Source organism: Notolepis coatsorum, assembly GCF_963971535.1.
Source record: "Notolepis coatsorum genome assembly, chromosome: 1".
In the NCBI taxonomy this organism is placed as follows: Eukaryota; Metazoa; Chordata; class Actinopteri; order Aulopiformes; family Paralepididae; genus Notolepis; species Notolepis coatsorum.
Window position 1 is genome coordinate 56,815,266 of NC_140165.1, and position 27,632 is coordinate 56,842,897.

Consider the following 27,632-nt stretch of genomic DNA (forward strand, 5'->3'; position numbering starts at 1 on the left):
GGTCAACATCGTAAAAACTTCAGATGATTTTGTTGATCAATAATGTCTGTTCTTCTACCTCCCGTCTGTTCCATAAACCCTCCTGCTCCTCCTCCTCCTCCTCTTTGCTCCTCCTCCTCCTCCTCCTCCTGCTCCTGCTCCTGCTCCTGCTCCTCCTCCTCTTTGCTCCTGGGCCCCGGAGACGACGTCATAGAGGGGCTGGACAGCAGAGACGGAGGAGCGTCGGCCGGTACATCGTCCCCCGTCCCCGGCCACACCCCGCCACTCACGCCCCCCCGACAGTGGACTCTGTCTCCTCCCTGCCTGACCGCCACTTTCTTCACCGACGTGGACGACTACGAGTACCTCCAGCCCGGCGTGCCGCAGCGGCGGAGGCGGCTCCAGAGCCAGAGCCCCATCCGCGTCGTCCGCACCGCTCCCTCCAGCCCCGTCGTGCCCCGCCGGCGGCAGGCGGTGGAGCTGCTGCCCCCCCCCCGCGGACGAGCCCTGGTGGAGCTGGCCAAGCAGGAGAGCCTCGACGAGCTGCGCTCCACCGTGCAGCTGGCCGCCGGCTCCATGGAGAGCAGCACCAGGGACATTAAGCTCCTCGGGGAGAAGATGGCGGCCGCCACCGACCGCATGTCGGAGAGCGTCCAGGAGAACGCCCAGGCCCTGACCCTGCTGGCTCAGGTGGTGGAGAGTCTGCAGACCCTGCTGGCCACCACCAGGCCGGAGACGAATCCCCCGGTTGCGGCGACCGGCGCCAGCCAGAAACCCAACGTCGCTGAACGATACTCTCCTAAAGAAGCGCACACGTCTGGGAATTCCCAGAGCCGAACATTGAGCCGAGAACGTCGTTCTTCCCTTACCCACCAGTCCAAGTGTTCCTTCCGCTCGCCCCCTTCCTCCTCCTCTTCCTCCTCTTCTTATTCCAGCTCCCTGAGTGGCTCCACGGTGAACGGCCCGTCCACATCTCAAGGGACCGTCTCTCTGTCCGTCCCCCGCCGCGGAGAGCCTCACGCCAGCTGCTCCAAGGCCAAGCTTCCCGCCACGTCGCCGAAGAAGAAGAGGCAGGTTGACGCGGAGCCTAAGCCTCGCCTTCCAAACGGTCTGCTGGAGGCGCCGAAGGAGCCCAGCGGCCGCGACGCGATGGCGACGGGCAGCCTCTCCAACCGGAAGAAGAGGAAAAAGAAGAGGACGACCACGTGAGAGATGGCACTGTGCTCTTCTTTGGTCGCTTCTTGAGACCGTCTTTTCGCTGGGCTTGACCACTCGGTCTACTCAAGTCCTCGTTGAGAGAGCCGCTCCCCTTCAAACAGGCACTTATTTTCTTTCTTTCTTCCGTCTTCATTCTGTCCTTTCATCAACATCCACACGCGTCTCATTGTTCTCTGCCATCGTGGTGCGTCTGTTGTGGAGAAGAACCGTGTTTGACGTCATTTATACATTTTTCAATTCATCTCCTCTTCTTTCCACCGTCAATTGCGCATTTTGTAAAGATGAACTTTGTTGCCTATTCACTCTATAATAGCATACTGTATATAAGTAGAGATGCACCAATACCATTGTCTCTTGCTGCAGATATGATTCAGAGCACAAGAGCTCTCACAAGAACGGCTAGATGAATGCTATTTGATTCTGAATATTTACCATGTTTCCTGTAGGAACAGGTATCTAAGGAGGGACTTGTTGCAGATATTGATTGGCGTTTACAGTAGCCAATAGTTTTCCAGGAAATTACAATACCATTAAGTAAAACTAAAAAAATTGTAAAAGTTTGTATTGTTGATTGTGACCGATATTGGCAAGACATAAAATAACGTAAACAGTTATTTTGATTTCATGTGGCCTTTACGACAATTAGGTAGGGATCATTGGGCCTTACGACCACTAGTTAGGGGACATTGGACAAAAAGCATGGTAAATAATACATTTTCTCCATGGAAGATTATCTAAAATCCTGAAAAAGGCTGAAAATGTATTTCCTTGACCTTTTTATACATGAGATGTTCCTACTTGTGATGCCAGTGCCCTGCCTTTAGCCTGGTATTCATCTAATATCTGGGAGACCAGCAGTGATGCATCCTTATTATTCATGTTCTCAGGGTGTTGTTAAATAAAGCCTCACATGACTCCCCCTGTCATTTCAATCCATCTGACCACAACTTCTCATAATATGGTTCACCTGTTCTGTTTGTACTCTCACGCCAACATTATGTGAAATGCCCTTACCGTCTTCTCCAGAGTCACACAAGAAGATAGATGCCAATTACCTATAGGCAAGCTAGCCTAGCTTAGCACAAATGAATGGAAGCGGATGCGGAGGTGTTTTTGGCCAACAGCTAGGCTAGCTGGTCCGTATCCACAGCAGTGATATGTTTTAGTTTTTAGTGTTTTATATATTTTAGTCTGCAGGAGAATGCTTTTAAACCTAGGCTTGTGTCTTCTGTGTCTTCTACAGGGGGCAACGATAAAGAGGAACGAAGTCACGGGAGAGATATTTGTGGCGCGGGTGATTCACGGAGGCCTGGCGGATCGAAGTGGTGAGCCTTAATCTCCTCCCACCCCACTAACCCTACTCCACCCCACCCTCAACAACTCACTCTTTAGATCACCTTTCCTGTGAGGGTGTAAAGCTGACAGCCCAGTTAATCGGATTTGTGTGTGTATGTGTGTGTAGGTCTGCTCCATGCAGGAGACAGGATCATAGAGGTGAATGGCTTCCCTGTGGACGGGCTGGAGCCTGAGCAGGTCATTCAAGTGCTAGTAGGTTCCCTGCCTCATGATATACTGTACATATATACATACATACATAACGGAACGTAGGCCAAGTGCGTCCACATTTTTATAGGATTCTATCACATTTTCATAACAATAGCACCCTGCGCCGTTTTCATTGAGGTTTCTTACAAATTAACGATGCTTTATCTTGTCCTTTATATGCCGATTATCATTAGAATCTTAAATTGTACCATATGTCCCCCTTTAGACAACATATGTAACGCTACCAGCGCACTTTTGTTAAGATAATTAGTTGGCCATTCGCGGTCGCTATACCGAGGTTGCAGTAATAGTTTAACGCTGTTCAGATCACGTCGGAGAATATAGACCCATCCCAGTGACCTGCGACCTGTGCTAACGCTCTTGGGAAATGCAGTGTTGTAGTTCTCAACATTTTCAGCCTTTAATTTTAAACCAATGCTGCCATCTACTGACAACAAAAAAGTGTTGTCTAATCGTCACCTTGAGAGCTACTTCCGTATACAGCGCCGCCCCAAACCCATTCTAGAGATTCCCACTTTTTGCTGGGAGTGGGGCGTGGCCGTATTTGGTCCCAGACAATAAGAGTGGCTGCAATTGGTCACCGTGACGTTACATACATACATACATACATACATACATACATACATACATACATACATACATACATACTGTAAATATATATATACATACATACATACATACTGTACATACATATATACATAGTGCTGTCAATCGATTAAAATATTTAACTCGATTAATCGCATGATTGTCCATAGTTAACTCGCGATTAATCGCAAATTAATCGCATTTTTTCCCCTTTTTTTCTACCTTAAACGGATCTATTTCAAGTTCCAAGTTTTAATACTCTTATCAACATGCGAGTCAACAAATGCTTGCTTTATGCAGCCATATAACACAAAAGGATGACCCTCATGCATTGCAAATTTGCATCAAATTCAAAACAGAGTGATGCACAAAATAACTTAAAAGAAAATAATAATTTAAAACAATGAATAAAGTGTGCATGAAATAATAGGGGAAAGAAAATGTTAGGAACTTGTTACATTCACCCACACAAGGGCTGAGTAATCACACACCCCCCCCCCCTCTCTCTCTCTCTCACACACACACTCTCCCAGCTCTCTTTCTCTCTTGCCCCTTCCTCATCTCTCTCACCCCCCTCTCTCTCTATATATCTCACACACACACACACACACACACACACACACACACACACACACACACACACACACACACACACACACACACACACACTTCAGAAACAAACATTTTTTTTTATACTTTATTGTGTCAGAGAAAGTCATTTTACATTTAGGTATAGTATGTGTACCCACATACATAACTGCACATATCCATACTTACATACGTACATACACACACAAATGTACATACGCATATTTTAAATCTTGACATTTTTTTTTTTTTTTTAACACTTTAAGTGCCGAAAACGTGTTTAGGCGTCCTTCCCCGCCATGCTCAAGTTGCAGAGGACGCCGTAACTCGTCTTTAATATCAATATTTCAAAAATCTGTGATCGGAATCATATTTTCCATCCGCAGCCTTCACACACAGTTCTGAGCTCCTCTCAAACCTCTAGCGGTTCAAGAGCGCCATCTGGTGGCCGATCGGCAGAAGCGCCAAACAGGAAGTTATGTGGTTGAAGTGCTGATCGTCCATATTACTTCCGGGCACTCTCTATAGGTCCCGGGACTCGATCTCGACACAATACATAGCGATCCGTTGCCAATAACTCGATAAACAACATGATTTGGACGTATATACTATTATACAACCTGGAAATAGATTGCGTATTTCTACATCCCATAATAGGAATATTTCAGTTCCACGCTCATCGTCCAACGGCGCGAGGAAGATACGGTAAGATTCAGCGTTATTTTTTAACGTGTTCGATATAAACTGCTCTGATGATCATATCACCCACACTAGATGAATGATGTAACGCTGCCCACGGAATTATAAACGATCCCCCGCCCATCCGGTCATCATCAGATGATACGTAGAAACTTCTAGAAGTACGTCCAATTGACATTTTTTATCTCGCACAGATTCCTACCAAACTGTATTTCATCATCAATATAATGCATTTGGGGCTATAAATCACGTTCTGGAGAAAGCTGCAGAAAGAGATGAAAACATACTTATACTTTAGACCATATTTTACTATGAATATGTGAATGAAAAAGTTTAACGTTGCTACACAATGAACAATACATATAGGACCTTGAATGGGCCCTAATAATGGCAATTTAGCAATAGAATTAAAAAAGTTATAGCCCTGCAAAGAAGGGGAACTTTTCCATAGACAAATAGAGCTGGCAAGGGATGGTATATCATGAATTTAGCTTTAGGCAATCAAAGTGTTAACCCATCACCCATACAAAAAACAAGAGACAAACACAAACAAAGGGGTGAGCACCAGTATAGATCCTGGACTGGTACATCTAATATCCATCCCTACTTGTCCCCACATACATATACAAGAAAAATAACAACAACAGTAATAATAGCAAATAAATTAATAATTTTTTTTGTAATAATAATAATAATAATAATAATAATAATAATAATAATAATAATAATAATAATAATAATAATAATAATAATAAGTAAAAAGGCTTGAATTTTCATTGTAGGTGTAGCTGTAGGCCTAAGGGGTGCTCCCCAACAATTGAGCAGTAGATCGGGACTTCACTGTTTCATGTTACTTAAAATCTTCCTCAAATCAAATCAAATCAAATCAAATTTATTTATAGGGCCCGACAACACACGTTAATGTCCCCATGGGCCGTACAGGTCTTCTTTAAACAAGTCAAGAAGACAACATAACAATAAGTCAAGAACAGAACAAGAACACCATAGGGTCCAAACATTTTTTAGATGAATGCAAATAAATGAAAGAATGCAAGCACTCCCAGACATACCCCACGCGAAGGTAAGGAAAAACTCACTAAAACCTAACAATAGGGAAAAAAGCTCCACAGGCAATGTGGAGGAGAGAAACCTTAGAAGGGCCGTTCAAGGGGGGATCTCCCTTCTTAGATGTCGGTGATAGTAGTGTTGCAGACGGACAGTTGGTAAGCATGCACTCATGTGTGTAGTGAAACACAGATGAGTGCATGCAATAGCAACTGTACATTTTGAAAAATTAAAGATAGAGTTGATAGCGGATCTATTTGAAGCACAGGGGCGGCGCAAGAGGGTCACGTCCTCCCCGTCTTAGTCACGGGACATTCAGCACTCCGGTCGTTGCTCAGGGACAGCCGGAGACAGGGGGAAGGGGGGGTGGCACAGAGAGGGTCGCGAACTCCCCGACATCATCGCGGGACATCCGGCACTCCGGTCACCACTACGAAACCTCCGAAGACAGGGGGGCACGCAGAGGGGGTCGCAATCTCCCGGCCTTCGTCACGGGACGTCCAACACTCCGGTCAACACTCCAGGACAGCAAGTCATAGGAAGACAGGGAGACGGGACAGGCGTTAGACAGCTCATGAGATTGTAGTAGGCGGACATAGCAATAGATACAAGTGGTAGGCATATATGTGAATGGAGTAGATATATGAAGTAAGCGTATTATGTGAATAGAATAGAAGTACTTAACCCAGCAATGAAACCGCGTTGACTGTTAATCTGTTAACAGTCTGTTAATCAGTTGACAGGACCACGGACAGACGGCGGTGAATAACTGATCAATGCCTCGGAGGTGCATGTAGAGCAGTCACTACAAGCTTGGCCAAGACCCCGAGGCATCCATCACCTTGGTCAGCGCCAGGAGACGGGTACTCAGAGAGAAGGGGGGGAGGGAGAGGGGGGGGGGGGGGGGGAGGGGGGGGGGGGGGGGGGGGGGAAGAGTTAGAGAGTTCCCATGTTTGTGGTGCTGCAAAGGAGCAGACATGTAGTACCCTGTAGTGCCATGTAGTACCCCGTAGTGCCATGTAGTACCCTATAGTACCCCATAGTGCCATGTAGTACCCCGTAGTATCCTGTAGTACCCTGTAGTGCCATGTAGTACCCTGTGGTGCCATGTAGTACCCTGTAGTGCCATGTAGAGCTGTGTAAGCCATGTAGTACCCTGTAATGCCATGCAGTACCAAGTAGTACTCTGTGGTACCATGTAGTACCCTGTACCCTAACTAAACTACCCTATAGTAAACTACCCAGTGGTACCATGTAGTACCCTGTACCATAACTAAACTACACAGATTAATCTAAAGGTCAGTCCCCGACCAGGTGAGATCAAGGTAGGTTGAAGGAGAGAGAGAAAAGATGAGTCTTAAGCAGGGATTTAAAAGCTTCGACAGAGCAGGCGCCCCTGATGACGGCAGGTAATTTGTTCCTCAAAGACTGATCTGTCTGTCATCTAGTACCCCTCCATAGTTTAAACCCCATCTTCTTCCCAGCATATTTTCATTCTTATTGATTTTGTAGGTTACCTTTTCCATACTATATATGTCCTCTACAGTTTCTAACCATTTGTTTACTTTCGGGGGTTCAAGTTTTTTCCAAGCTCTTGTTATTTGTTTCAGTGCTGCAGCTCTCAAATAAAAAAAGGTATAATTCTTCTTTTTGTAGGTTTTTGGGGCGTGTTCCTAACAGTATATCATGTTTTTCTATACCCACTTTCTTGAACATCTGTTCCATTATGTCTAAAATATCTGACCAGTAGATTTGTATTTTTTTTACATGTGAAGAAATTATGTGTATGGTCAGCATCTTTCTCCCCACACTCCCTCCAGAAACAAACATAGTATCAATGAGAGCATCAATAATACACCTGAGTGAAGTCTAGTTAAAAAAATAAAAATAAAATAGTGGCGTTAATAGAATCGGGCGATAACGCGTTAATACCGCGTTAACTTTGACAGCCTTAATACATACATACTGTACATATATATATACCTACATACATATATACATACATGCATACATACTGTACATACATACATACATACATACATACATACATACATACATACATACATACATACATACATACATACATACATACATACATATATATATATATATATATATATATATATATATATATATATATACATACAACATAAATTTTTTTGAATACTGTGAATTTTCATGACCAATGTTAAAATGCTTCCAATTAGTCAAATATCATTGATTTATTGATGTGTTGATTATTTTAGCATTTTTACAGCTTTTTCATGGTCACGCAGGACCGACAGAGGAGAGGGCGAACGGGAGGAGAGGTGGGGAGGACATGCGACAAATAACGTCGGGTGCTGGGATCAAACCCGGGTTGGCCGCGTAGGTGCGTGTGGCACTATGGTACGCGCCACAAGGGCGCCCTGATTGAATCCTTTCCATCAGGTTTAAATAAAGGTTAAATAAAAATAAATATATATATAAGTATAAGTCCCACTGCAAACTCTTTTTCAAGAGAGACCCGAGTCCATAAAAATATCTATGAAAACAAAACAAACGCGGCAGTCAAGCATCGACTCAGAGCGTCAGAGAGGAGGATTGTTATCAATGTGCTTTAACTCATCATGACTCGCTGATACGTGATATTGCTTTGTTTCATGTATAATCAGCAAGCCAGGTCGCACGGCACCATCATCTTCAAGGTGGTGCCCATCACAGAGAGGCCGGTCCACAACCAGACCATGGTGAGGTCCACACACCTTCTACACACCTTCTCCAACCTTCTACACACCTTCTCCAACCTTCTACACACCTTCTACACACCTTCTCCAACCTTCTACACACCTTCTACCACCTTCTCCAACCTTCTACACACCTTCTACACACCTTCTACACACCTTCTCCAACCTTCTACACACCTTCTCCAACCTTCCACACACCTTCTACACACCTTCTACAACCTTCTACAACCTTCTACACACCTTCTACACACCTTCTACAACCTTCTCCACACCTTCTACACACCTTCTACAACCTTCTACACACCTTCTACACACCTTCTACACACCTTCTCCAACCTTCTACACACCTTCTACACACCTTCTACACACCTTCTACAACCTTCTCCAACCTTCTCCAACCTTCTACACACCTTCTACACACCTTCTCCAACCTTCTACAACCTTCTACACACCTTCTCCAACCTTCTCCAACCTTCTACACACCTTCTCCAACCTTCCACACACCTTCTACACACCTTCTCCAACCTTCTACACACCTTCTACACACCTTCTCCAACCTTCTACACACCTTCTCCAACCTTCTACACACCTTCTCCAACCTTCTCCAACCTTCTACACACCTTCTCCAACCTTCTACACACCTTCTACACACCTTCTACACACCTTCTCCAACCTTCTCCAACCTTCTACACACCTTCTACACACCTTCTACACACCTTCTACACACCTTCTCCAACCTTCTCCAACCTTCTACACACCTTCTACACACCTTCTACACACCTTCTCCACACCTTCTATAACCTTCTCCAACCTTCTCCAACCTTCCACACACCTTCTACACACCTTCTCCAACCTTCTACACACCTTCTCCAACCTTCTACAACCTTCTACACACCTTCTACACACCTTCTCCAACCTTCTCCAACCTTCTACACACCTTCTCCAACCTTCCACACACCTTCTACACACCTTCTCCAACCTTCTCCACACCTTCTACACACCTTCTCCAACCTTCTACACACCTTCTACAACCTTCTACACACCTTCTACACACCTTCTCCAACCTTCTCCAACCTTCTACACACCTTCTCCAACCTTCCACACACCTTCTACACACCTTCTCCAACCTTCTCCACACCTTCTACACACCTTCTCCAACCTTCTACACACCTTCTACAACCTTCTACACACCTTCTACACACCTTCTCCAACCTTCTCCAACCTTCTACACACCTTCTCCAACCTTCTACACACCTTCTACACACCTTCTCCAACCTTCTCCAACCTTCTACACACCTTCTACACACCTTCTACACACTTTCTCCACACCTTCTACAACCTTCTCCAACCTTCTACACACCTTCTACAACCTTCTCCAACCTTCTACACACCTTCTCCACACCTTCTACACACCTTCTACACACCTTCTACACACCTTCTCCAACCTTCTACACACCTTCTACACACCTTCTCCAACCTTCTACACACCTTCTACACACCTTCTACAACCTTCCACACACCTTCTCCAACCTTCTACACACCTTCTACACACCTTCTCCAACCTTCTCCACACCTTCTACACACCTTCTCCACACCTTCTACAACCTTCTACACACCTTCTACACACCTTCTACAACCTTCTACAACCTTCTCCACACCTTCTACACACCTTCCACACACCTTCTACAACCTTCTCCACACCTTCTACACACCTTCCACACACCTTCTACACACCTTCTACACACCTTCTACACACCTTCTACACACCTTCTCCAACCTGACAACATAGAACCATTCAGTAACGTAAGTAGCGTTACTGAATTTCAAAAGTAATGCGTTAGAGTACTAGTTATCGCCAAAAGTAACTTCGTTACTTTGTAACGCGTTAAGGCCCTCCCATAGTCGAGCAGACTGTACACAGAGCAGACTCCGCGGAGGTCCACTGGACTCTTTGAGCCTTCATAGTCGAGCGGACCTCCGCGGACCAATTTCCTACATGTCACGCGCCAGTTTACACAATTGTCCCCACGCTGTTCAACTTCTGTCATGTCGTCGTCATCCGATGTCAAAATAAAGAGTGTTATCTCCGTTTCCAATATTTCGATAATAAAACGGGCAGTTTTACGCACTTGAATAACAGGTATATAGGCAGCGAGATGCAATGTACCATATAGGCTTGAGGTGGACAGCGCTGGTGCTGAAATGACAAACACGCATTGCATGAAATAAAAGCACCAGTTTTATTCCCGTTTCCAATATTTCGAAATAAAACTGGCAATTTTACACACTTCATTTAGAAAAGCCATTCAAACATCTCTCTTGGCACGGAGCGAGTGGTCAGAGTAAAATGCAGATCGGCGTCACATTAAATGCAGTTCGATGTCAACCAAAACGCCGAGCAGCGTTTTGTGTGACACCAAGTCAGCGGCGCGGATGTCCGCGTGTCAGAAAATAGTAGCTTCGCACCTGTGGGTCTGCTGTCCGCTGAGATCAAAGCCCAAAGAGCCGCGCGGACCTCCGTGGAGTCTGCTCTGTGTACAGTCTGCTCGACTATGGGAGGGCCTTTAGTCCCAACACTGCTCCTAACCAGACACTACCATTATATGCTAGCTTTTATTCTCTCCACCACTTCTAACCACATTGTCATTTTGGATTCATTGAGACCCAAAATTCTTGCTGTAGATATTTCTAGATAAATCACATCGAGATATGTAAGAATCCAGACCGTGATGCTATCAGCTTTTTAGCCACTGTGATACCAGATAAAACCAATCTCTTTAGCTGTATAGATACTGCATACTCAAAAACATCATTCAGCAGTAATACAGATGGGTGTACAGGTATATTCAGAGTTAAGAGATTTGATAATTGCTGGGTCACTTCTTTCCAGAATATCTTAACTGGTGGGCAGTCCCAGTACATGTGCATAAATGTCCCCTCGTCCCCATTTGTACATAAGGAGCATTTGGAGTCTTGTTTAAGACCATTCTGTTCAGTCTTATAGGAGTCAAGTATGTCCTATGAATATAGTTAAGATTGATTTGTTGATGGTCCGGGTTCCTTGATGCAAGTCGAACATTTGCCCAGGCTTCTTGCCAATCAAAATCTTTTTCCAGGTCTGGTATATCCCTCCTCCAGACTGAGTCTAGGTGGAGGGTTTCATACGAGGACGTTAGTAATTGATGATAAAAATCTGATACAAAACCTCTCGATGTCTCTCTTTCATAGAAGAATTTGTGGTATCTGTGGTGTACACTTGGTATCCTTAATGGAACACCGTGAGCCTTCAAACATAACAATAACTGTGCGTAAAAATAATATGTGGAACCGGTGAGATTACATTTTTTGTGTATTTCATCATAACTACAAATACCCTGTTTGTTGAAAACATCTCCTAATGTATGTATGCCTTGCTTTTCCCATCTAGGGAATCTTATAGGTCGTTTTCCAATCAGGAGTGCATTGTTATTGAATAAGGGAGTATGATTATGCCATTTATGTGGGTTAGAATATGTTTTTTGTTTCACGCCATATCCGGATCGCATGAGTAATTATGGGGCCAAATTTCAGTTCGCATTGCTTAATTGATACTTTGGTGTATACTATGTCCTGCAGTCTATGTGGTGCTACTATATTTACTTCTAAATTTCTCCAGGATACTGATGCTTGGGGTTCAAACCAGGTTGTCAGTGGTCTTAAAGTGTACGCCTTAAAATAGTGGAAAATATTTGGAAATGCCATACCTCCGTCGGCTTTGTTTCTCTGTGCGGTGGATCTTTTTATACGTGGTGGTTTGTTATTCCAAATAAATTTGTATGCGGAAGAGTGTAATTTTTTCCAGTAACCAGGGGATAACGGTAGCATTGAGCTGATGAAGTTGATTCTAGGTAAGACATCCATCTTAACTATTGAAACCCGTGCCTGTACTGAGTTTTTAAGTTTTGACCACCTGTCAAAGTCGTATTTGATTTTATTTTGGATTTTTATGTAATTGTGTTTCACCGTTTGGCTTATGGTAGGGAATACTTCAACTCCCAAACATCTAAAGTGTTTAACCATTGGTATTTCTTCTGGAAGACGTGTATTTTTTGCAGGGGCGTTCAGTGGAAGGAAAGCCGACTTTGGCCAATTTATCTTAAATCCCGATAGGTCGCCAAAGTCATCAATCAACTTGAGAAGATGAGGCATTGCGGTGTTAGGGTTTTGCATGAACAGTATTACGTCGTCCGCATATAAACTAATTTTGTGTTGTGTGCCCTTGATTACGATTGTTTCTATGAGTTGGGATTGTCTTATATATTGTGCTAAAGGTTCTAGTGATAAATTGAATAGTCCGGGACTAAGAGGGCAACCCTGTCTAGAAGAGCGTGATACCGGAAAGATTTCGGAGGTAATTATACCTGTTGTAATCATGGCCGATGGGTCTTTGTATAATACTTTAATCATATCAATTAATCCTTTTCCTAACCCCATCCTTTCTAATACTGCCCATAGATACGACCATTCCAACCTATCAAAAGCTTTCATTGCATCCAGGGACAGCATCGCCTTAGGTGTGGTGTCGTCCTTGCTGGCATCTAGTACGTATAGTAGTCGTCTTATGTTGTCAGTGATCAAGCGGTTTCTTATGAAGCCAGTTTGATCCGGATGAACTAAAGACGTCATATGCTTTTGAAGTCTGATGGCTAATACCTTAGAGAACAGTTTGATATCGGTTCCGAGGAGGCTTAAGGGTCTATAACTACCGCACTCGGTGGGGTCTTTGTCTTTTTTAAGGAGGACTGTTATGAGTGCAATATTGTCGTTCTTATGAAAGTTCCCCTCCTTGACTGAGTATAAAATCATATTAAGTAATAGGGGTCCAATTATGTCCCAGCATGAGAGGTACATTTCTGGTGGGATACCGTCTCTTCCAGGAGCCCTACCACTTTGCATTTCGGATATGGCCTTCCTGAGTTCCTCTAGTGTGATAGGTGTTTCTAACTGTTTAGCGTCATCCTCTGAAAGTTTGGGGAGGTTAATTTGATTAAGATATGTGTCCATTTTGTTTTGATCGAAGGTCGTTTCTGATTTATACAAGTTGGAGTAGAACTCTTTGAATGTTGCGTTTATTTTTTTGGTGTCTGTTACAAGTCCTTGTTGTGCTTTAATGGTAGTTATATCTGCAAATTTTGCGTTAACTCTTAATCGCATAGCTAGTAGGTGACTTGGTTTGGAACCTTGAAAGTAATGCTGTTGTCTTGTGCTACCTATTTGTACTTCAGATTGTTGTTTATAAATGGCGTTAATCTCTATTTTTAGTAAATTAACTTGAGATTTCAGTCGAACCGAGTCGTTGTATTGTAAAGAAGTAAATAACGTAGAGTAAAGCGTTTCCAGTTCCGCCAGTTTTGAGCATCGATTCTTGCGTATTTTGGAGGAAAAGCTATCAGTGAAATCCTTGATCATTCCCTTTACCGACATCCATAATATTCTAGGGTCCGGCACCGATTTCACATTCTCTAGTAGGAATACAGGAATACTGAAAGAGCTTTGAGTTGTGTAATGAATTCCTTGTTATTCAGCAGTGTCGTGTTAAATCGCCATCTTGGGGCTCGGGATGATAGTATACCAAATGATCCTTTTAGGAGTAAATAACAGTGATCTGATAATGCATTGGGTACCATCTCCACTTCATAGTTATCAAATAGTCTCGGGGTTGCGAAAACATAATCTATTCTGGAAAGTGTTTTATGTCTTGCTGATCGGGTCGTGGGGTTGAGTGATCGCCATAGATCATTTACACCTGTATTCTTCGACCAATCCTTTAACGCATTAGATGAATTTTTTTGTTCGTTGGAAAAGTTGGGATAAGATTTATCCAACCCAGGATCCCAAATGGCATTAAAATCTGCACCAATTATAAATGAGTATTCTGGAAGGTCTAACATTTTTCTAGTGAGTGCAGTGTAGAAATTTGTTTCGTATAGATTTGGGGCATATACCGCTACCAACGCTATTTTCCTATTCTTGTGTATAATCTTAGCTATGGTTATCCGACCATCTGCATCAGACCATACTCCCTTCAATTCAATATTCAATTTCCGTTTCACGACTATAGCAACTCCACGGGTTCTCGTTCCAAAGGAAGAGTGACTAATGTTATGTTATGTGTTGTCCGCTAACGTAGCTTTGTCTCCCACTAAAATGTGCGTTTCGCTTAAGAGAGCCACATCAACCTGTTTGTTTTTCATCAATGTGAGCACGCTTTTGCGTTTATGTTGATTATTTATTCCCCCAGTGTTCCAGATCATTATATTCAAACTAGCCATAATCTATACATATTGATTTGTATTTGTTGGTAATACTTCTGGAGTGCGAATTCACAATGGATTTACATCCCACTGTTGAGGTCCCGTTGAGAGCCGAGCATAAAACATACATATATACAAATAAACCCCTGATCCCCCCTCCCTTACAGAGTCGTACAAGGTACCTATTTGATACCTCCTTCGCGTACAACTTCTTCCTTTCCTGCACCTCCGGTCAGCCCAGAATGAGCAATTTATCCTAAGCTTTCCTATGTATACCATAGAATCTATACTTTTAATTCTAATTTAATAGAATGTCACCTGTGACCAAACCTCTCTCCCGTTAATGTAATTAAACTAAATGAAAAATATACCTCAATTAGTATACTCATTTAAACCTATTTTTTTTTTTTTTTTTTTTAAACCTTCTACTAACATTTATTGGTTAGAACATTTCAGAATAAAGAAATAAAGAATAAGAAATAATGATGTTTAGAATTAGATATCGAAACCCATATAATCCGGGAATATCTACTTAATTTTTTTTTTTTTAAATAACTTTGCATGTTTACACCTAAACGACAAGGAGATTTTTAAATACTTGTATGCAGATCGTCCCCCGTCATGAGTGATCATTAATCTGCTATGGTGGTCGTTGTTCTTCACATCTATTTCATGACCAAGTCTCCTATCGTTGTTATTTCCCGGGTCCATCATTGAAAAAGGCATTGTATTCCAGAGTGCTGTCAGCCGCTCATGACTTGCAGATTGTTGTTATAATGTTCCAGTACATTCCTCGTGCCATAGAACAATAACAATCCAGTGTATTCCAGAATATTCCATTATGACTCATAGCCTTCAAGTAAAAAAAGAGAATAGAAAATTCTAGAATGTTCCAAAATAGTCGGTATCAAATCATGATCTGTATATTACCATGAATCTATATATATATGGTGTTTAGCGTTTTATATATAATTACTTATTCCTCAATGTTGTCAAAAGCTTGTATGATGCCGTTTTTGATGTCCATGCAATTGTTGAGTTATCCATGAAAGATGAATCTTTTTTTTTTTTTTTTTTTTTTTTTATTATTGCAAAACAGAAATTATTAAAAGTCAGTACTCAACACATAATGCATAATGAAACTAGTCAAGGTGGTTAAAATTACATGCAAGTACAGAAACAAGACAAAAAAAAAAGTCTATAATAATATTTTACCGTATACAGTGTATATCCAGCGAAATTAACAATTATACAAATGCTTATATAGGACATACCCCTAATACCTATTTTCTAAAACCCTACACACATATGCTCCAGCTCGAACCCCCCCCTCCCGGACCCCTCCTTGGATAGTACCTCCATTATCCCTCACTACTAACCAGACACTACCATTATAAGCTAGCTTTTATTCTCTCCACCACTTCTACCCACATTGACATTTTGGATTCGTTGAGACCCAGAATTCTTGCTGTAGATATTTCTTGATATATCACATCGAGATATGTAAGAGACCACACTTTCCGGCAAATTTTTTCCGGTTGAAACCAGCGTGATGCGATCAGTTTTTTTGCTACTGTGATACCCGATAAAACCAATCTCTTTAGTTGTGGATTTACTGCAAACTCAAAAACATCATTCAAAAGCAATACAGAGGGGTGTACTGGTATATTCCAAGATACGAGTTTTGATAATTGATGGGTCACATCTTTCCAGAATGCCTTAACTGGTGGGCAGTCCCAGTACATGTGCATAAATGTCCCTTCGTCTCCATTTGTACATTGGGAGCATTTTGAGTCTTGTTTCAGGCCCATTCTGTTCAGTCTTATAGGAGTCAAGTATGTCCTGTGAATATAGTTAAGATTGATTTGTTGATGGTCCGGGTTCCTTGATGTAAGACGGACATTTGCCCATGCTTCTTGCCAATCAAAGTCACTTTCCAGGTCTGGAATATCCCTCCTCCAGACAGTGTCTAGTTGAAGGGTTTCATACGAGGACGTTAGTAATTGATAATAAAAACCTGATACAAAACCTCCCAATGTTTCTCTTTCATAGAAGAATTTGTGGTATCTGTGGTGTTCAACTGGTATGTCTAATGGAACACCGTGAGACTTCAAACATAGGCGTAACTGTATGTAAAAAAGCCATGTGGACTCGGTGAGGTTAAACTTTGTGCATATTTCTCCATAACTACAGAAGCCCTGGTTATTAAAAATATCCCCTAATGAGTGTATGCCTTGCTCTTCCCATATAGGGAATCTTATAGGACGTTTTTCCATTAAAAGTGCATTGTTATTGAATATGGGAGTGTGATTATGCCATTTTTGAGGGTTAGGATATTTTTTTTGTGTTTCCCGCCATGTTCGGATTGCATGGGTAATTATGGGGCAAAATTTCCGCTCACAGTGCTTGATTGGAAGTTTAGTGTGTGCTATGTCCTTCAGTCTCTGTGGGGCTACTATGTTTTCTTCCAATTCTCTCCAAGATACCAAAGCCTGGGGATCAAACCATATTGTCAATGGTCTTAATGTGTAAGCCTTAAAATATTGGAAAAAATCTGGAACTGCCATGCCACCGTCTGCTTTATTTCTCTGTGCGGTGGATCTTTTTATGCGAGGTGGTTTGTTATTCCAAATAAATTTGTATGTGGAGGAGTGTAATCTTTTCCAGTAGCCCTCTGGAGGGGGTAACGGTAGCATTGAGCTGATGAAGTTGATTCTTGGTAATACATCCATCTTAACTATTGATATCCTTGCCTGTACTGAGTTTTTAAGTTTTGCCCACCTGTCCAGGTCGTCTTTGATTTTGTTCTGTATTTTTGTGTAATTGTGCTTCACCGTTTGTCTTATGGTGGGAAATATTTCCACACCCAAGCATCTAAAATGTTTTACCATGGGTATCGCACCTGGGAGGGTTGTGTCTTTTTTTGCATGGATGTTAAGTGGAAGGAAAGCCGACTTCGGCCAATTTATTTTAAATCCCGATAAATCACCAAAGTTCTCTATCAACTTGAGTAGATGAGGCAATGTGGTGTTGGGGTTTTGCATGAACAATATTACGTCGTCCGCATATAAACTAATTTTATGTTGTGTGCCCTTGATTACGATTGGTTCTATGTATTGGGATTGTCTTATATATTGTGCTAAAGGCTCTAATGATATATCGAATAGTCCGGGACTAAGAGGGCAACCCTGTCTGGCTGAGCGTGATACCGGAAAGATTTCGGAGATGAATGTGCCTGTTGTAATCATGGCCGATGGGTCCTTGTATAATACTTTAATCATATCAATGAATCCTTTTCCTAACCCCATCCTTTCTAATACTGCCCATAGAAACGACCATTCCAGCCTGTCAAATGCTTTCATAGCATCCAGGGACAGCATCGCCTTAGGTGTGGTGTCCTCTTTGTCTGCATCTAGTATGTGCAGTATTCGTCTTATGTTATCATTGATCAGGCGACCTCTTATGAAGCCAGTTTGGTCCGGATGAACTAAAGACGTCATATGCTTTTGCAATCTGATGGCTAATACCTTAGAGTACAGTTTGACATCGGTTCCGAGGAGGCTTAAAGGTCTGTAACTACCGCACTCGGTGGGGTCTTTGTCTTTTTTGAGAAGGACTGATGAAAATCTTGTCATCCACTTTTTATATTCTTAATGTAATCTTCTGCCGCCTCAAGCGAACGTAGCACGAATCTCTTTCCTTCTCCCTCCACTATGGAAAGAATAGCTGGATACCGTAAGACGGGGTGGAGACCTTTCTCATATAGCCGTTGTACTACATCCTTGTAGCGGGCCCGCAGAGTTATGGCTTCCTTGCACATGTCCTCATAGAACCACACTTTTTTCCCTTTGTACATCAGTTTTCCCCATTTCTTGCGTGATTCCCTGATAATCGTGTCTCTTGTTGCAGTTTCCCGTAGACTAGCAATGATCACTCTTTCCTTGTTGTTGTTGTAGTTTACGGTGCCAATTCTGTAGCGTTTGTCCACTATCGGTTCTGTAGGTAAGATTTCAGAACCTAGGATTTCGACTAGCACTGCAGCAAACTTGTCATCTGTGCAGTTGACTGATTCATCCAAACCCACTATACAGAGGTTAAATCTGCGGGCGTGACGTTCTATTTCGAGCAGTTTGATCAAGTTTTCCTCCTTGTTGTCATGGATCATCTGCCAAAGCTGTTTGTTTCCCAGTTGCATTTCCTTCGATACTTCGGCGATAGTCTCAAATAGTTCCTTATTTTTCTCCTCTTGTTTCCGTGAGTATTCGATCCCAGTATTTGCAACCGCCGTTATGCGATCGGATTGTACTACAACCTGTGTCTTGATGTCTTCAAGTTTAGCCTCTATAGCTACCTTACATGCGATAGCATTAGCCTCGGCTCTCTCCACAGCTCTAGCTATATCATTAACCTTGTCGGTTAAGATCTTTATCATAGCTGTCAGCGTTTTGAAGTCGGGTGAAGTACTCTCCATGACTGTCTCGGATGAGGTCGTAGGAATGTTGGAATCCATGCGATTGTCTGGCTTTTTATTCTCAATAGCGTCTGCCTTTCCCTTCACTGTGGAGCGTGTCACCGCACCGTCTACCGTTGGAGTATCTGATTCACGGCTTTTTGTGTTATCTTTCTTTGCTGGCATGCTGCGTTTCCCTGTTGATATAGTTAGTTGAAGGTCTTAGTTAATATATACGTCGAGGTTTAAACACATTAGTGTTGTATAAAGTAGGTTTTTAAGCGAAATTAACAAAAACTGGAGCGGAGCTTGTGACAAATGCGACTGTCCACATACTGTCGTCAAACCGGAAGTCCAAGTGAAAATAAGTTAAAGTTAAATGTTGCAAAAACCAAGAGTATAATGATAGCCTCAAAATATACATCTAGATCAAATCCTAAATTAAATCTAGTTCTGAACTGTGCTGATATCGAACAGGTCAGTGAGGCAAAACTGCTGGGTGTTGTAATAGATGAAACACTTTCTTGGTCGAAACACATTAGCAATATGGTGGCTAAGATGAGCTGTGGTACTTCAATGATCAGAAGGTGTAGAAATCTGTTGACTAATGGTACAGCAAAGCTTGTACTACAATCTTTGGTCTTATCACGCCTGGACTACTGTCCTACTATATGGTCTCTAGGCTTGATCTGAACAAACTCCAGTTAGCTCAGAACAGGGCGCCACGCCTCGCTCTGCGCTGCTCTGTGAGGAGTAGTGTTGGAGTGATGCATGCCGCGCTGACCTGGATGACAGTGGAACAGAGGATGTCATGTAGCCTGGTAACTTTTTTGTTTAATATCTGTAATACTGGGAAACCGGAGGGTTTGCACTCACAACTGTACCCAACTAATATGAGACATGGATATAGCACAAGGCAAGCATTAGATTCATGCTTTACTTTACCTCTACCAAAAACAAATGCTCTGAAAAAGATGGTAATATATAGAGCAGTTGCTTATTGGAATAAAATACCCAGAAATATAACTATGATAAGGAACAAATTTATGTTTAAAAAAAGGTTTTAAATTGCGCTCATGAATAATGAGTTACATTTTGGCCATTGACTTTTGAAATTAGTATGGAAATATAAAGGTGATCTGTGACTTGAGAAAAGTTATGCTATAATATGAGTTCAAATCATATATATGATTTTGATCTGTTTTGTTCTTATGGACTGAATATGTAATTTGTATTTTATGGTTGAGAATTGTGATATCTAACTTTTATTCACTGTTTTGTTCGTTGTGATGTTTTCTTGTGAGTACTTCAATGTTTGTGGTTTTATATTTTTATCACTTTGGTGTAGACTAATGGGGATCCACAATAAAACAATAAATAAAACAATAAAACATCACAAGTTTGAGTTTTAGCAGCAGCAGGACTGTTATCCTTACTGACTGTTATCCTTACTGCCTGTTATCTTTACTGCCTGTTATCTTTACTGCCTGTTATCCTTACTGACTGTTATCCTTACTGACTGGTCCTTACTGACTGTTATCCTTACTGACTGGTCCTTACTGACTGTTATCCTTACTGACTGGTCCTTACTGACTGTTATCCTTACTGACTGATATCCTTACTGACTGTTATCCTTACTGACTGTTATCCTTACTGACTGATATCCTTACTGACTGTTATCCTTGCCGACTGTTATCCTTACTGACTGTTATCCTTACTGACTGGTCCTTACTGACTGTTATCCTTACCGACTGGTCCTTACTGACTGTTATCCTTACTGACTGTTATCCTTACTGACTGTTATCCTTACTGCCTGGTCCTTACTGACTGTTATCCTTACTGACTGGTCCTTACTGACTGTTATCCTTGCTGACTGGTCCTTACTGACTGGTCCTTACTGACTGTTATCCTTACCGACTGTTATCCTTACCGACTGTTATCATTGCTGACTGGTCCTTACTGACTGGTCCTTACTGTCCTCTAGCTGTACGTACGCTGCATGGCTGACTACAGCCCGCAGCAGGACCCCTCCATCCCCTGCGCCGACGCCGGCATGGCCTTCAAGAAGGGCGACGTGCTGGAGATAGTGGACCAGACGGACGCCCTCTGGTGGCAGGCCAATAAACTGCCCAGTACCTCGGCCTGCGCCGGCCTCATCCCCTCCACCAACCTGCTGAAAAGGTGACTGGACTGCAGGGGGCGTTTGATCCACGTCCATCCCTGTTGCTCTGTGTTGAGATCATAGAAGACATGTATTACACACAGATACAAGCTGCTACCCTCACATAGACTCTTCAGATCACACGTATTACACACAGATACAAGCTGCTACCCTCACATAGACTCTTCAGATCACACATATTACACACAGATACAAGCTGCTACCCTCACATAGACTCTTCAGATCACACGTATTACACACAGATACAAGCTGCTACCCTCACATAGACTCTTCAGATCACATGTATTACACACAGATACAAGCTGCTACCCTCACATAGACTCTTCAGATCACACGTACTACACACAGAATACCAGCTGCTACCCTCACATAGACTCTTCAGATCACATGTATTACACACAGAATACCAGCTGCTACCCTCACATAGACTCTTCAGATCACACGTACTACACACAGAATACCAGCTGCTACCCTCACATAGACTCTTCAGATCACATGTATTACACACAGAATACCAGCTGCTACCCTCACATAGACTCTTCAGATCACACGTACTACACACAGAATACCAGCTGCTACCCTCACATAGACTCTTCAGATCACACGTACTACACACAGAATACCAGCTGCTACCCTCACATAGACTCTTCAGATCACACGTACTACACACAGAATACCAGCTGCTACCCTCACATAGACTCTTCAGATCACATGTATTACACACAGAATACCAGCTGCTACCCTCACATAGACTCTTCAGATCACACGTACTACACACAGAATACCAGCTGCTACCCTCACATAGACTCTTCAGATCACACGTACTACACACAGAATACCAGCTGCTACCCTCACATAGACTCTTCAGATCACATGTATTACACACAATACCAGCTGCTACCCTCACATAGACTCTTCAGATCACATGTATTACACACAAGCTGCGAACGAATTTGTGCCACATTCAATAAGCCTACTAAACAAGTAGGATAGAAATGTGGTTGCAACCTACATGGGACAGCGCAATATAAAGGTGCTGTGCAAAATTAAATTACCTTGGCCTTGTTATGGGACTACCACAACTAAATGAATAATGTTGGTTGGGAGGGAAGGAAGGGGTTAATTACATTGTTTCTCTGATGCCTTGTCTGTGTGTCTGACTGCTGTAATATGGTTGTCTTATGTTCTCTTTTTTCTAACGCAGTACTGTGTGTTCCGACACTAAACTAATTAATGTACCAACAGACAATAAAGAACTATGTTATCTAATCTCTTAGTTATGGTTCTAGTGCAGGTTGCAGCACTATTATTATTATATTGATATTTGGAGTAGGGATGCACCGATTCCATTTCTTTCAGTCCTGATACCTGGGCTTTGGGTATCAGCCGATACAGGTTTACGGTTGAGAAATGGAAAATAAAGTCTACTGTTTGTCGTGAATGAACCCAGTTATACGTCTTTGACAGGAAACAGAGAGAGTCCTGGTGGTCACAGCCTCACCAGCAACATGCCAGCTGCCCCACCTGTGAGTTCTGACTGTTGTCCTTACTGACTGTTGTCCTTACTGACTGTTGTCCTTACTGACTGTTATCCTCTGTTATCCTTACTGACTGTTGTCCTTACTGACTGTTATCCTTACTGACTGTTATCCGTACTGACTGTTATCCTTACTGACTGTTGTCCTTACTGACTGTTATCCTTACTGACTGTTGTCCTTACTGACTGTTATCCTTACTGACTGTTATCCTTACTGAATCCTTACTGACTGTTATCCTTACTGACTGTTGTCCTTACTGACTGTTGTCCTTACTGACTGTTATCCTTACGGACTGTTATCCTTACGGACTGTTATCCTTACTGAATCCTTACTGACTGTTATCCTTACTGACTGATCCTTACTGTACTGACTGATCCTTACTGACTGATCCTTACTGACTGATCCTTACTGACTGATCCTTACTGACTGCTCCTTACTGACTGATCCTTACTGACTGGTCCTTACTGACTGATCTCCTTACTGACTGATCTCCTTACTGACTGATCCTTACTGACTGATCCTTACTGACTGTTATCTTTACTTCTAGTTAGACCCTTCCTGTCAGACAGTAAGTAGTAGTTTTAAATGTCTGTGTCTTCTACCCCCTGCGTACCCACAGTGAGCACAGTGGACGAAGGTAAGGACACAACTAAGTAGTAGATGATTGTTTTGTGTGTTGTTTTAAATGTGCCCCTACTGAGAGGCACGGCCACTGCAAACTGATAGGAGTGCGACCATCAGGGACGCACGATGTATCGCTGAGCATATCGGCCGATGATAGTGATTTCTTCATATATCAGTCTGATGAACAAAACTGGGCCAACATGAAGAACTGATGATTATTTCTCTGTGTAGCTGCCGTTGTGTGTTTCTTTTTTTGGCCACGCAGTTTGTTTGGGTAACGTCACTTTCATGTGACAATGACACAGCACAGGATTGTGGGCTAACATTGTTTCAGCATGTATAAAAAATAGTATGTACAAAATGTTATTATCATAGAAAATAGTTTTATTTATACAGATCGTATTGTAGCGAATTCAGAGGGCAGCCGGGAATTGAAGCCGGATCGCCCAGACCACAGGTGACAGCGCTAACCAGTCACCTAATGGGTCCAACCCATTCGAAATATTTTGGAAAATGCCTTTGCTATTATTTTATACTTTTCTTTAATAAAATAGGGTGACAACAAGATTGTGAACCCAGTATTGTGTAACTAAATGTAATGGTGTCCTGAGTGCATAGTCACACCTCCCACAAGAAGTGACATGTTCATATTAATGACATATATTTTCACTGTTTTCCATCCACAGAAGAGGATTTGATCGCCATTGATGACAAATGTGTGGAAGCAGGTAAAGGCATCTTCCCCCCCTGCGCATCATCTGTAGTTTATTGCTAGTTTGTCTTGTCATTTTTATTTAAAGGAACACACCAACATTATGGGAAATGTGCTTACCGTCTTTGCCAGAGTCAGACAAGATAGATGCCAATTTCCTCTCTGTGCGTTCAGTAGACTGAACGGCTGCAAGCTAACCTAGCTTAGCACAGATGAATGGAAGTAGATACGGACCAGCTAGCCTAGCTGTTGGCCACAAACACCTCTCTCAGGGGTTTTAAGCTAGGCTAGTGGTCCGTATCCAATTCCATTAATTTGTGGGTAGCTTTCTACTGAATACACAGAGAGGAAATTGTTATCTTATCTTCTTGTCTGACTCTGTGCATTTTCCTTAATGTTGGCGTATTCCTTTTTTTTCTCCCATCCCAATTTTCATATCGTCCAATTCAACCCTCCCCTGTCTTCGAACGTTGTTTCTTGCCTCCCACAAGCCGGCTGCAATGTGGACTAAGTCATACATAGCACGAGTCCCCTCCGATACTCGAGGTAACAGCCGTCGCATCTTTTCACCTGCGCGGCTCGATCTTTCAGCGTCGGGGGTCTGGGCTTTGGAGGGGCCCCGCCCCCGTCGCTTCTTGATTCTACTGCGCAGGCGTACCAACCGACCTGTAGGAGTCGCTGTCCACAACGCCCGATCCCCACCCTTCAGTTTCCCTCCCCGTAATACGGCCAATGTGTATTACTGTGGACGACCAGCTAAACTGAAAGCAATGTGGAGAGCGGGGCTCGAACAGGAGGCATCCTGTTCGAGCCTAGTCTCCAGCATTCGTTGCGAGCGCCTTGCCCACTGCGCCACGTTGTAGTCAATGTTGGCGTATTCCTTTAACTTACCTGGCTCCTTGTGGTAAAATCTGCCTGTTGCTTACAGACGAGGAAGCATTTGAATCTGGTAGGTAAGTCTTTGTGTAGTAAAGTCATGGTAAATGTAAGTCTTTGTGTAGTAAAGTCATGGTAATTGTAAGTATTTGTGTAGTAAAGTCATGGTAATTGTAAGTATTTGTGTAGTAAAGTCATGGTAAATGTAAGTCTTTGTGTAGTAAAGTCATGGTAATTGTAAGTATTTGTGTAGTAAAGTCATGGTAATTCAGATTCAGATTCAGATTCCTTTATTGAGCCATTTGTGTAAAACACATTGGTAATTGTTGCAGCAATACAGTGTATGCATTTTTTCTTTTTTCACAGTAAACAAACACCAACACAGACAAGAAACGAAAACAGTGCAGTGGGGGATTAATCAATAAATAAAATACATATATATATATATAAAGTGAAGTGTGCAGAGATCCAGTACGGACTAGTGCAGTGCAGTCAATGTCATTTAGCCAGTGTCACTTGGGGGCAGAGGGGGGGGGGGGGGGGGGGGGGTACCGAGGGGGGGTACCGAGGGGGGGGTACCGAGGGGGGGGGGGGGGGGGGGGGGGGCCTGAGGCATTGATCAGCCTGGCGGCTGAGGGGAAGAAGCTCAGTCTGTGTCGAGCTTTCACAGCCTTTGGGATCCTCAGCCTTCTCCCAGAGGGGAGCAGGGTGAAGAGGCTGTGACCGGGGTGGGATGGGTCGGCCATGATCTTTCTCGCCCTCTTCAGCGCCCTGGAGTCGTGCAGGGACCTGAGGGAGGGCAGGGGACAGCCGATCACCCTCTCCGCGGAGCGAATCACCCGCTGCAGCTTGGCAAGATCTTTTGCCGCTGCAGCAGGGAACCAGGAGATGATGGAGTGGGTGAGGATGGACTCAATGATGGCCGTGTAGAATTGGGCCATCATGGTCCTCGGCAGTTTATACTTCTTCAACTGCCGGAGGAAGAACATCCTCCCCTGGGCCTTCTTGAGCAGGCCCGTGATGTTAAGCTCCCACTTCAAATCCCGGGAGATGGTCATGCCGAGGAATGTGTGTAATAGCGTGTAGTGCAGAGCCATGTTCACAGCATCCTCTGTGGATCTGTTGGCTCTGTACGCGAACTGCAGCGGGTCCAGCACAGGATCTGTGATGAGCTTCAGGTGGGCCAGGACAAAGCGCTCCAGGACCTTCATGACCACAGAGGTCAGGGCGACAGGTCTGTAGTCATTAAGGCCCGTGACCTTGGCCTTCTTGGGGACGGGGATGATGGTTGAGGCCTTGAAGCATGCTGGGACGTGACACAGCTCCAGCGATGCATTAAAAATGGTGGTAAACACCGGTGCGAGCTGGTCAGCGCAGTGCTTCAGGGCAGAGGGGGAGACAGAGTCCGGGCCGGCCGCCTTCCGGGGATTCTGACTGGAAAACAGCCGTTTCACCTCTCTCACACTGACAGATGGGGGGGATGTGGGGGGGGGGATGTGGGGGGGGGGGGGGGGGGGGGGGCACTGGGGTGGGGGGATGGAGGATGTGACCGAGTGGGTGAAGGAAGAGGGCGGGGGGGAACCTCTTTCTCAAACCTACAGTAAAATGTGTTTAGCTCGTTCGCCAGGGGGAGGTTATCAGGCGCCTGTGGTGACTTCGGCTTGTAGTTTGTAATGGTCTTGAGGCCTTTCCAAACGGAGGAGGAATTCCCCTCAGAGAGCTGCTGCCGCAGTTTCTCTGAGAAGCGAAGTTTCGCCTCCCTCACCTCTTTGGCGAACTTGTACTTGGCCTGCCTGAACCGATGAGCATCACCACTGAGCCTGGCCACCTCCTTCTCCGACCTCAGCCGCCTGAGTTGGGCTGAAAACCAGGGTTTGTTGTTGTTGTAGATCTTCCTAGTGCGGAGGGGGACACACACCTCGTCCTCGCCGAGGCTGATGAAGGATGTCACAGTGTCTGTGTAGTCATCCAAGTTGTTACCAGCCTCAGGCCCCGCCCACTCAACAAAGTCCTGGTCACAGTATTTGTGTAGTAAAGTCATGAGAATTGTAAGTCTTTGTGTAGTTAAGTCATGGTAATTGTAAGTCTTTGTGTAGTAAAGTCATGATAATTGTAAGTCTTTGTGTAGTAAAGTCATGGTAATTGTAAGTCTCTGTGGAGTAAATCCAACAGACAAACAAAGAAACAAACAAGTTTGCTTCTTCCTCGCCTCTAATTCACAGGCTATTGACTTTGGCTGTTAGTGATACCAGAATGTAAGCTAATTGTACTGTTGCACTAGGTGTACGTCACCCCTGGATGAGCGCATCTGCTAACTGCTCATAATGTGAAACGTTTTGGTTACCTTATGGACACAGAGCTCTTACCGTATGTACCGCCATGTAGCTCTCACCTCCATAGCCATGAAGTGCTTTGAGAAGCTAGTAAAGGGCTACATCTGCTCCTCCCTCCCCATCAACATGGACCCCCTGCAATTTGCATACCGCCCCAACAGGTCCACGGAGGACGCCATAGCCCATGTGCTGCACACA

General features: G+C 43.5%; 1 protein-coding gene across 1 annotated transcript in view; it reads left to right on the forward strand.

The window, feature by feature from the left end:
* Nucleotides 1-27,632, forward strand: part of mpp4b (MAGUK p55 scaffold protein 4b) — a gene marked incomplete at both ends in the record, with an annotated part of 63,990 nt that overhangs the window by 8,277 nt on the left and 28,081 nt on the right. Inside the window, 8 exons of the mRNA XM_084320826.1 lie at nucleotides 2,441-2,522; nucleotides 2,660-2,745; nucleotides 8,355-8,429; nucleotides 21,154-21,350; nucleotides 22,819-22,877; nucleotides 23,509-23,526; nucleotides 24,200-24,241; nucleotides 25,154-25,174. Coding sequence (XP_084176952.1) covers nucleotides 2,441-2,522; nucleotides 2,660-2,745; nucleotides 8,355-8,429; nucleotides 21,154-21,350; nucleotides 22,819-22,877; nucleotides 23,509-23,526; nucleotides 24,200-24,241; nucleotides 25,154-25,174 — 580 coding nt within the window. The remainder of the gene's footprint in view (nucleotides 1-2,440; nucleotides 2,523-2,659; nucleotides 2,746-8,354; nucleotides 8,430-21,153; nucleotides 21,351-22,818; nucleotides 22,878-23,508; nucleotides 23,527-24,199; nucleotides 24,242-25,153; nucleotides 25,175-27,632) is intronic.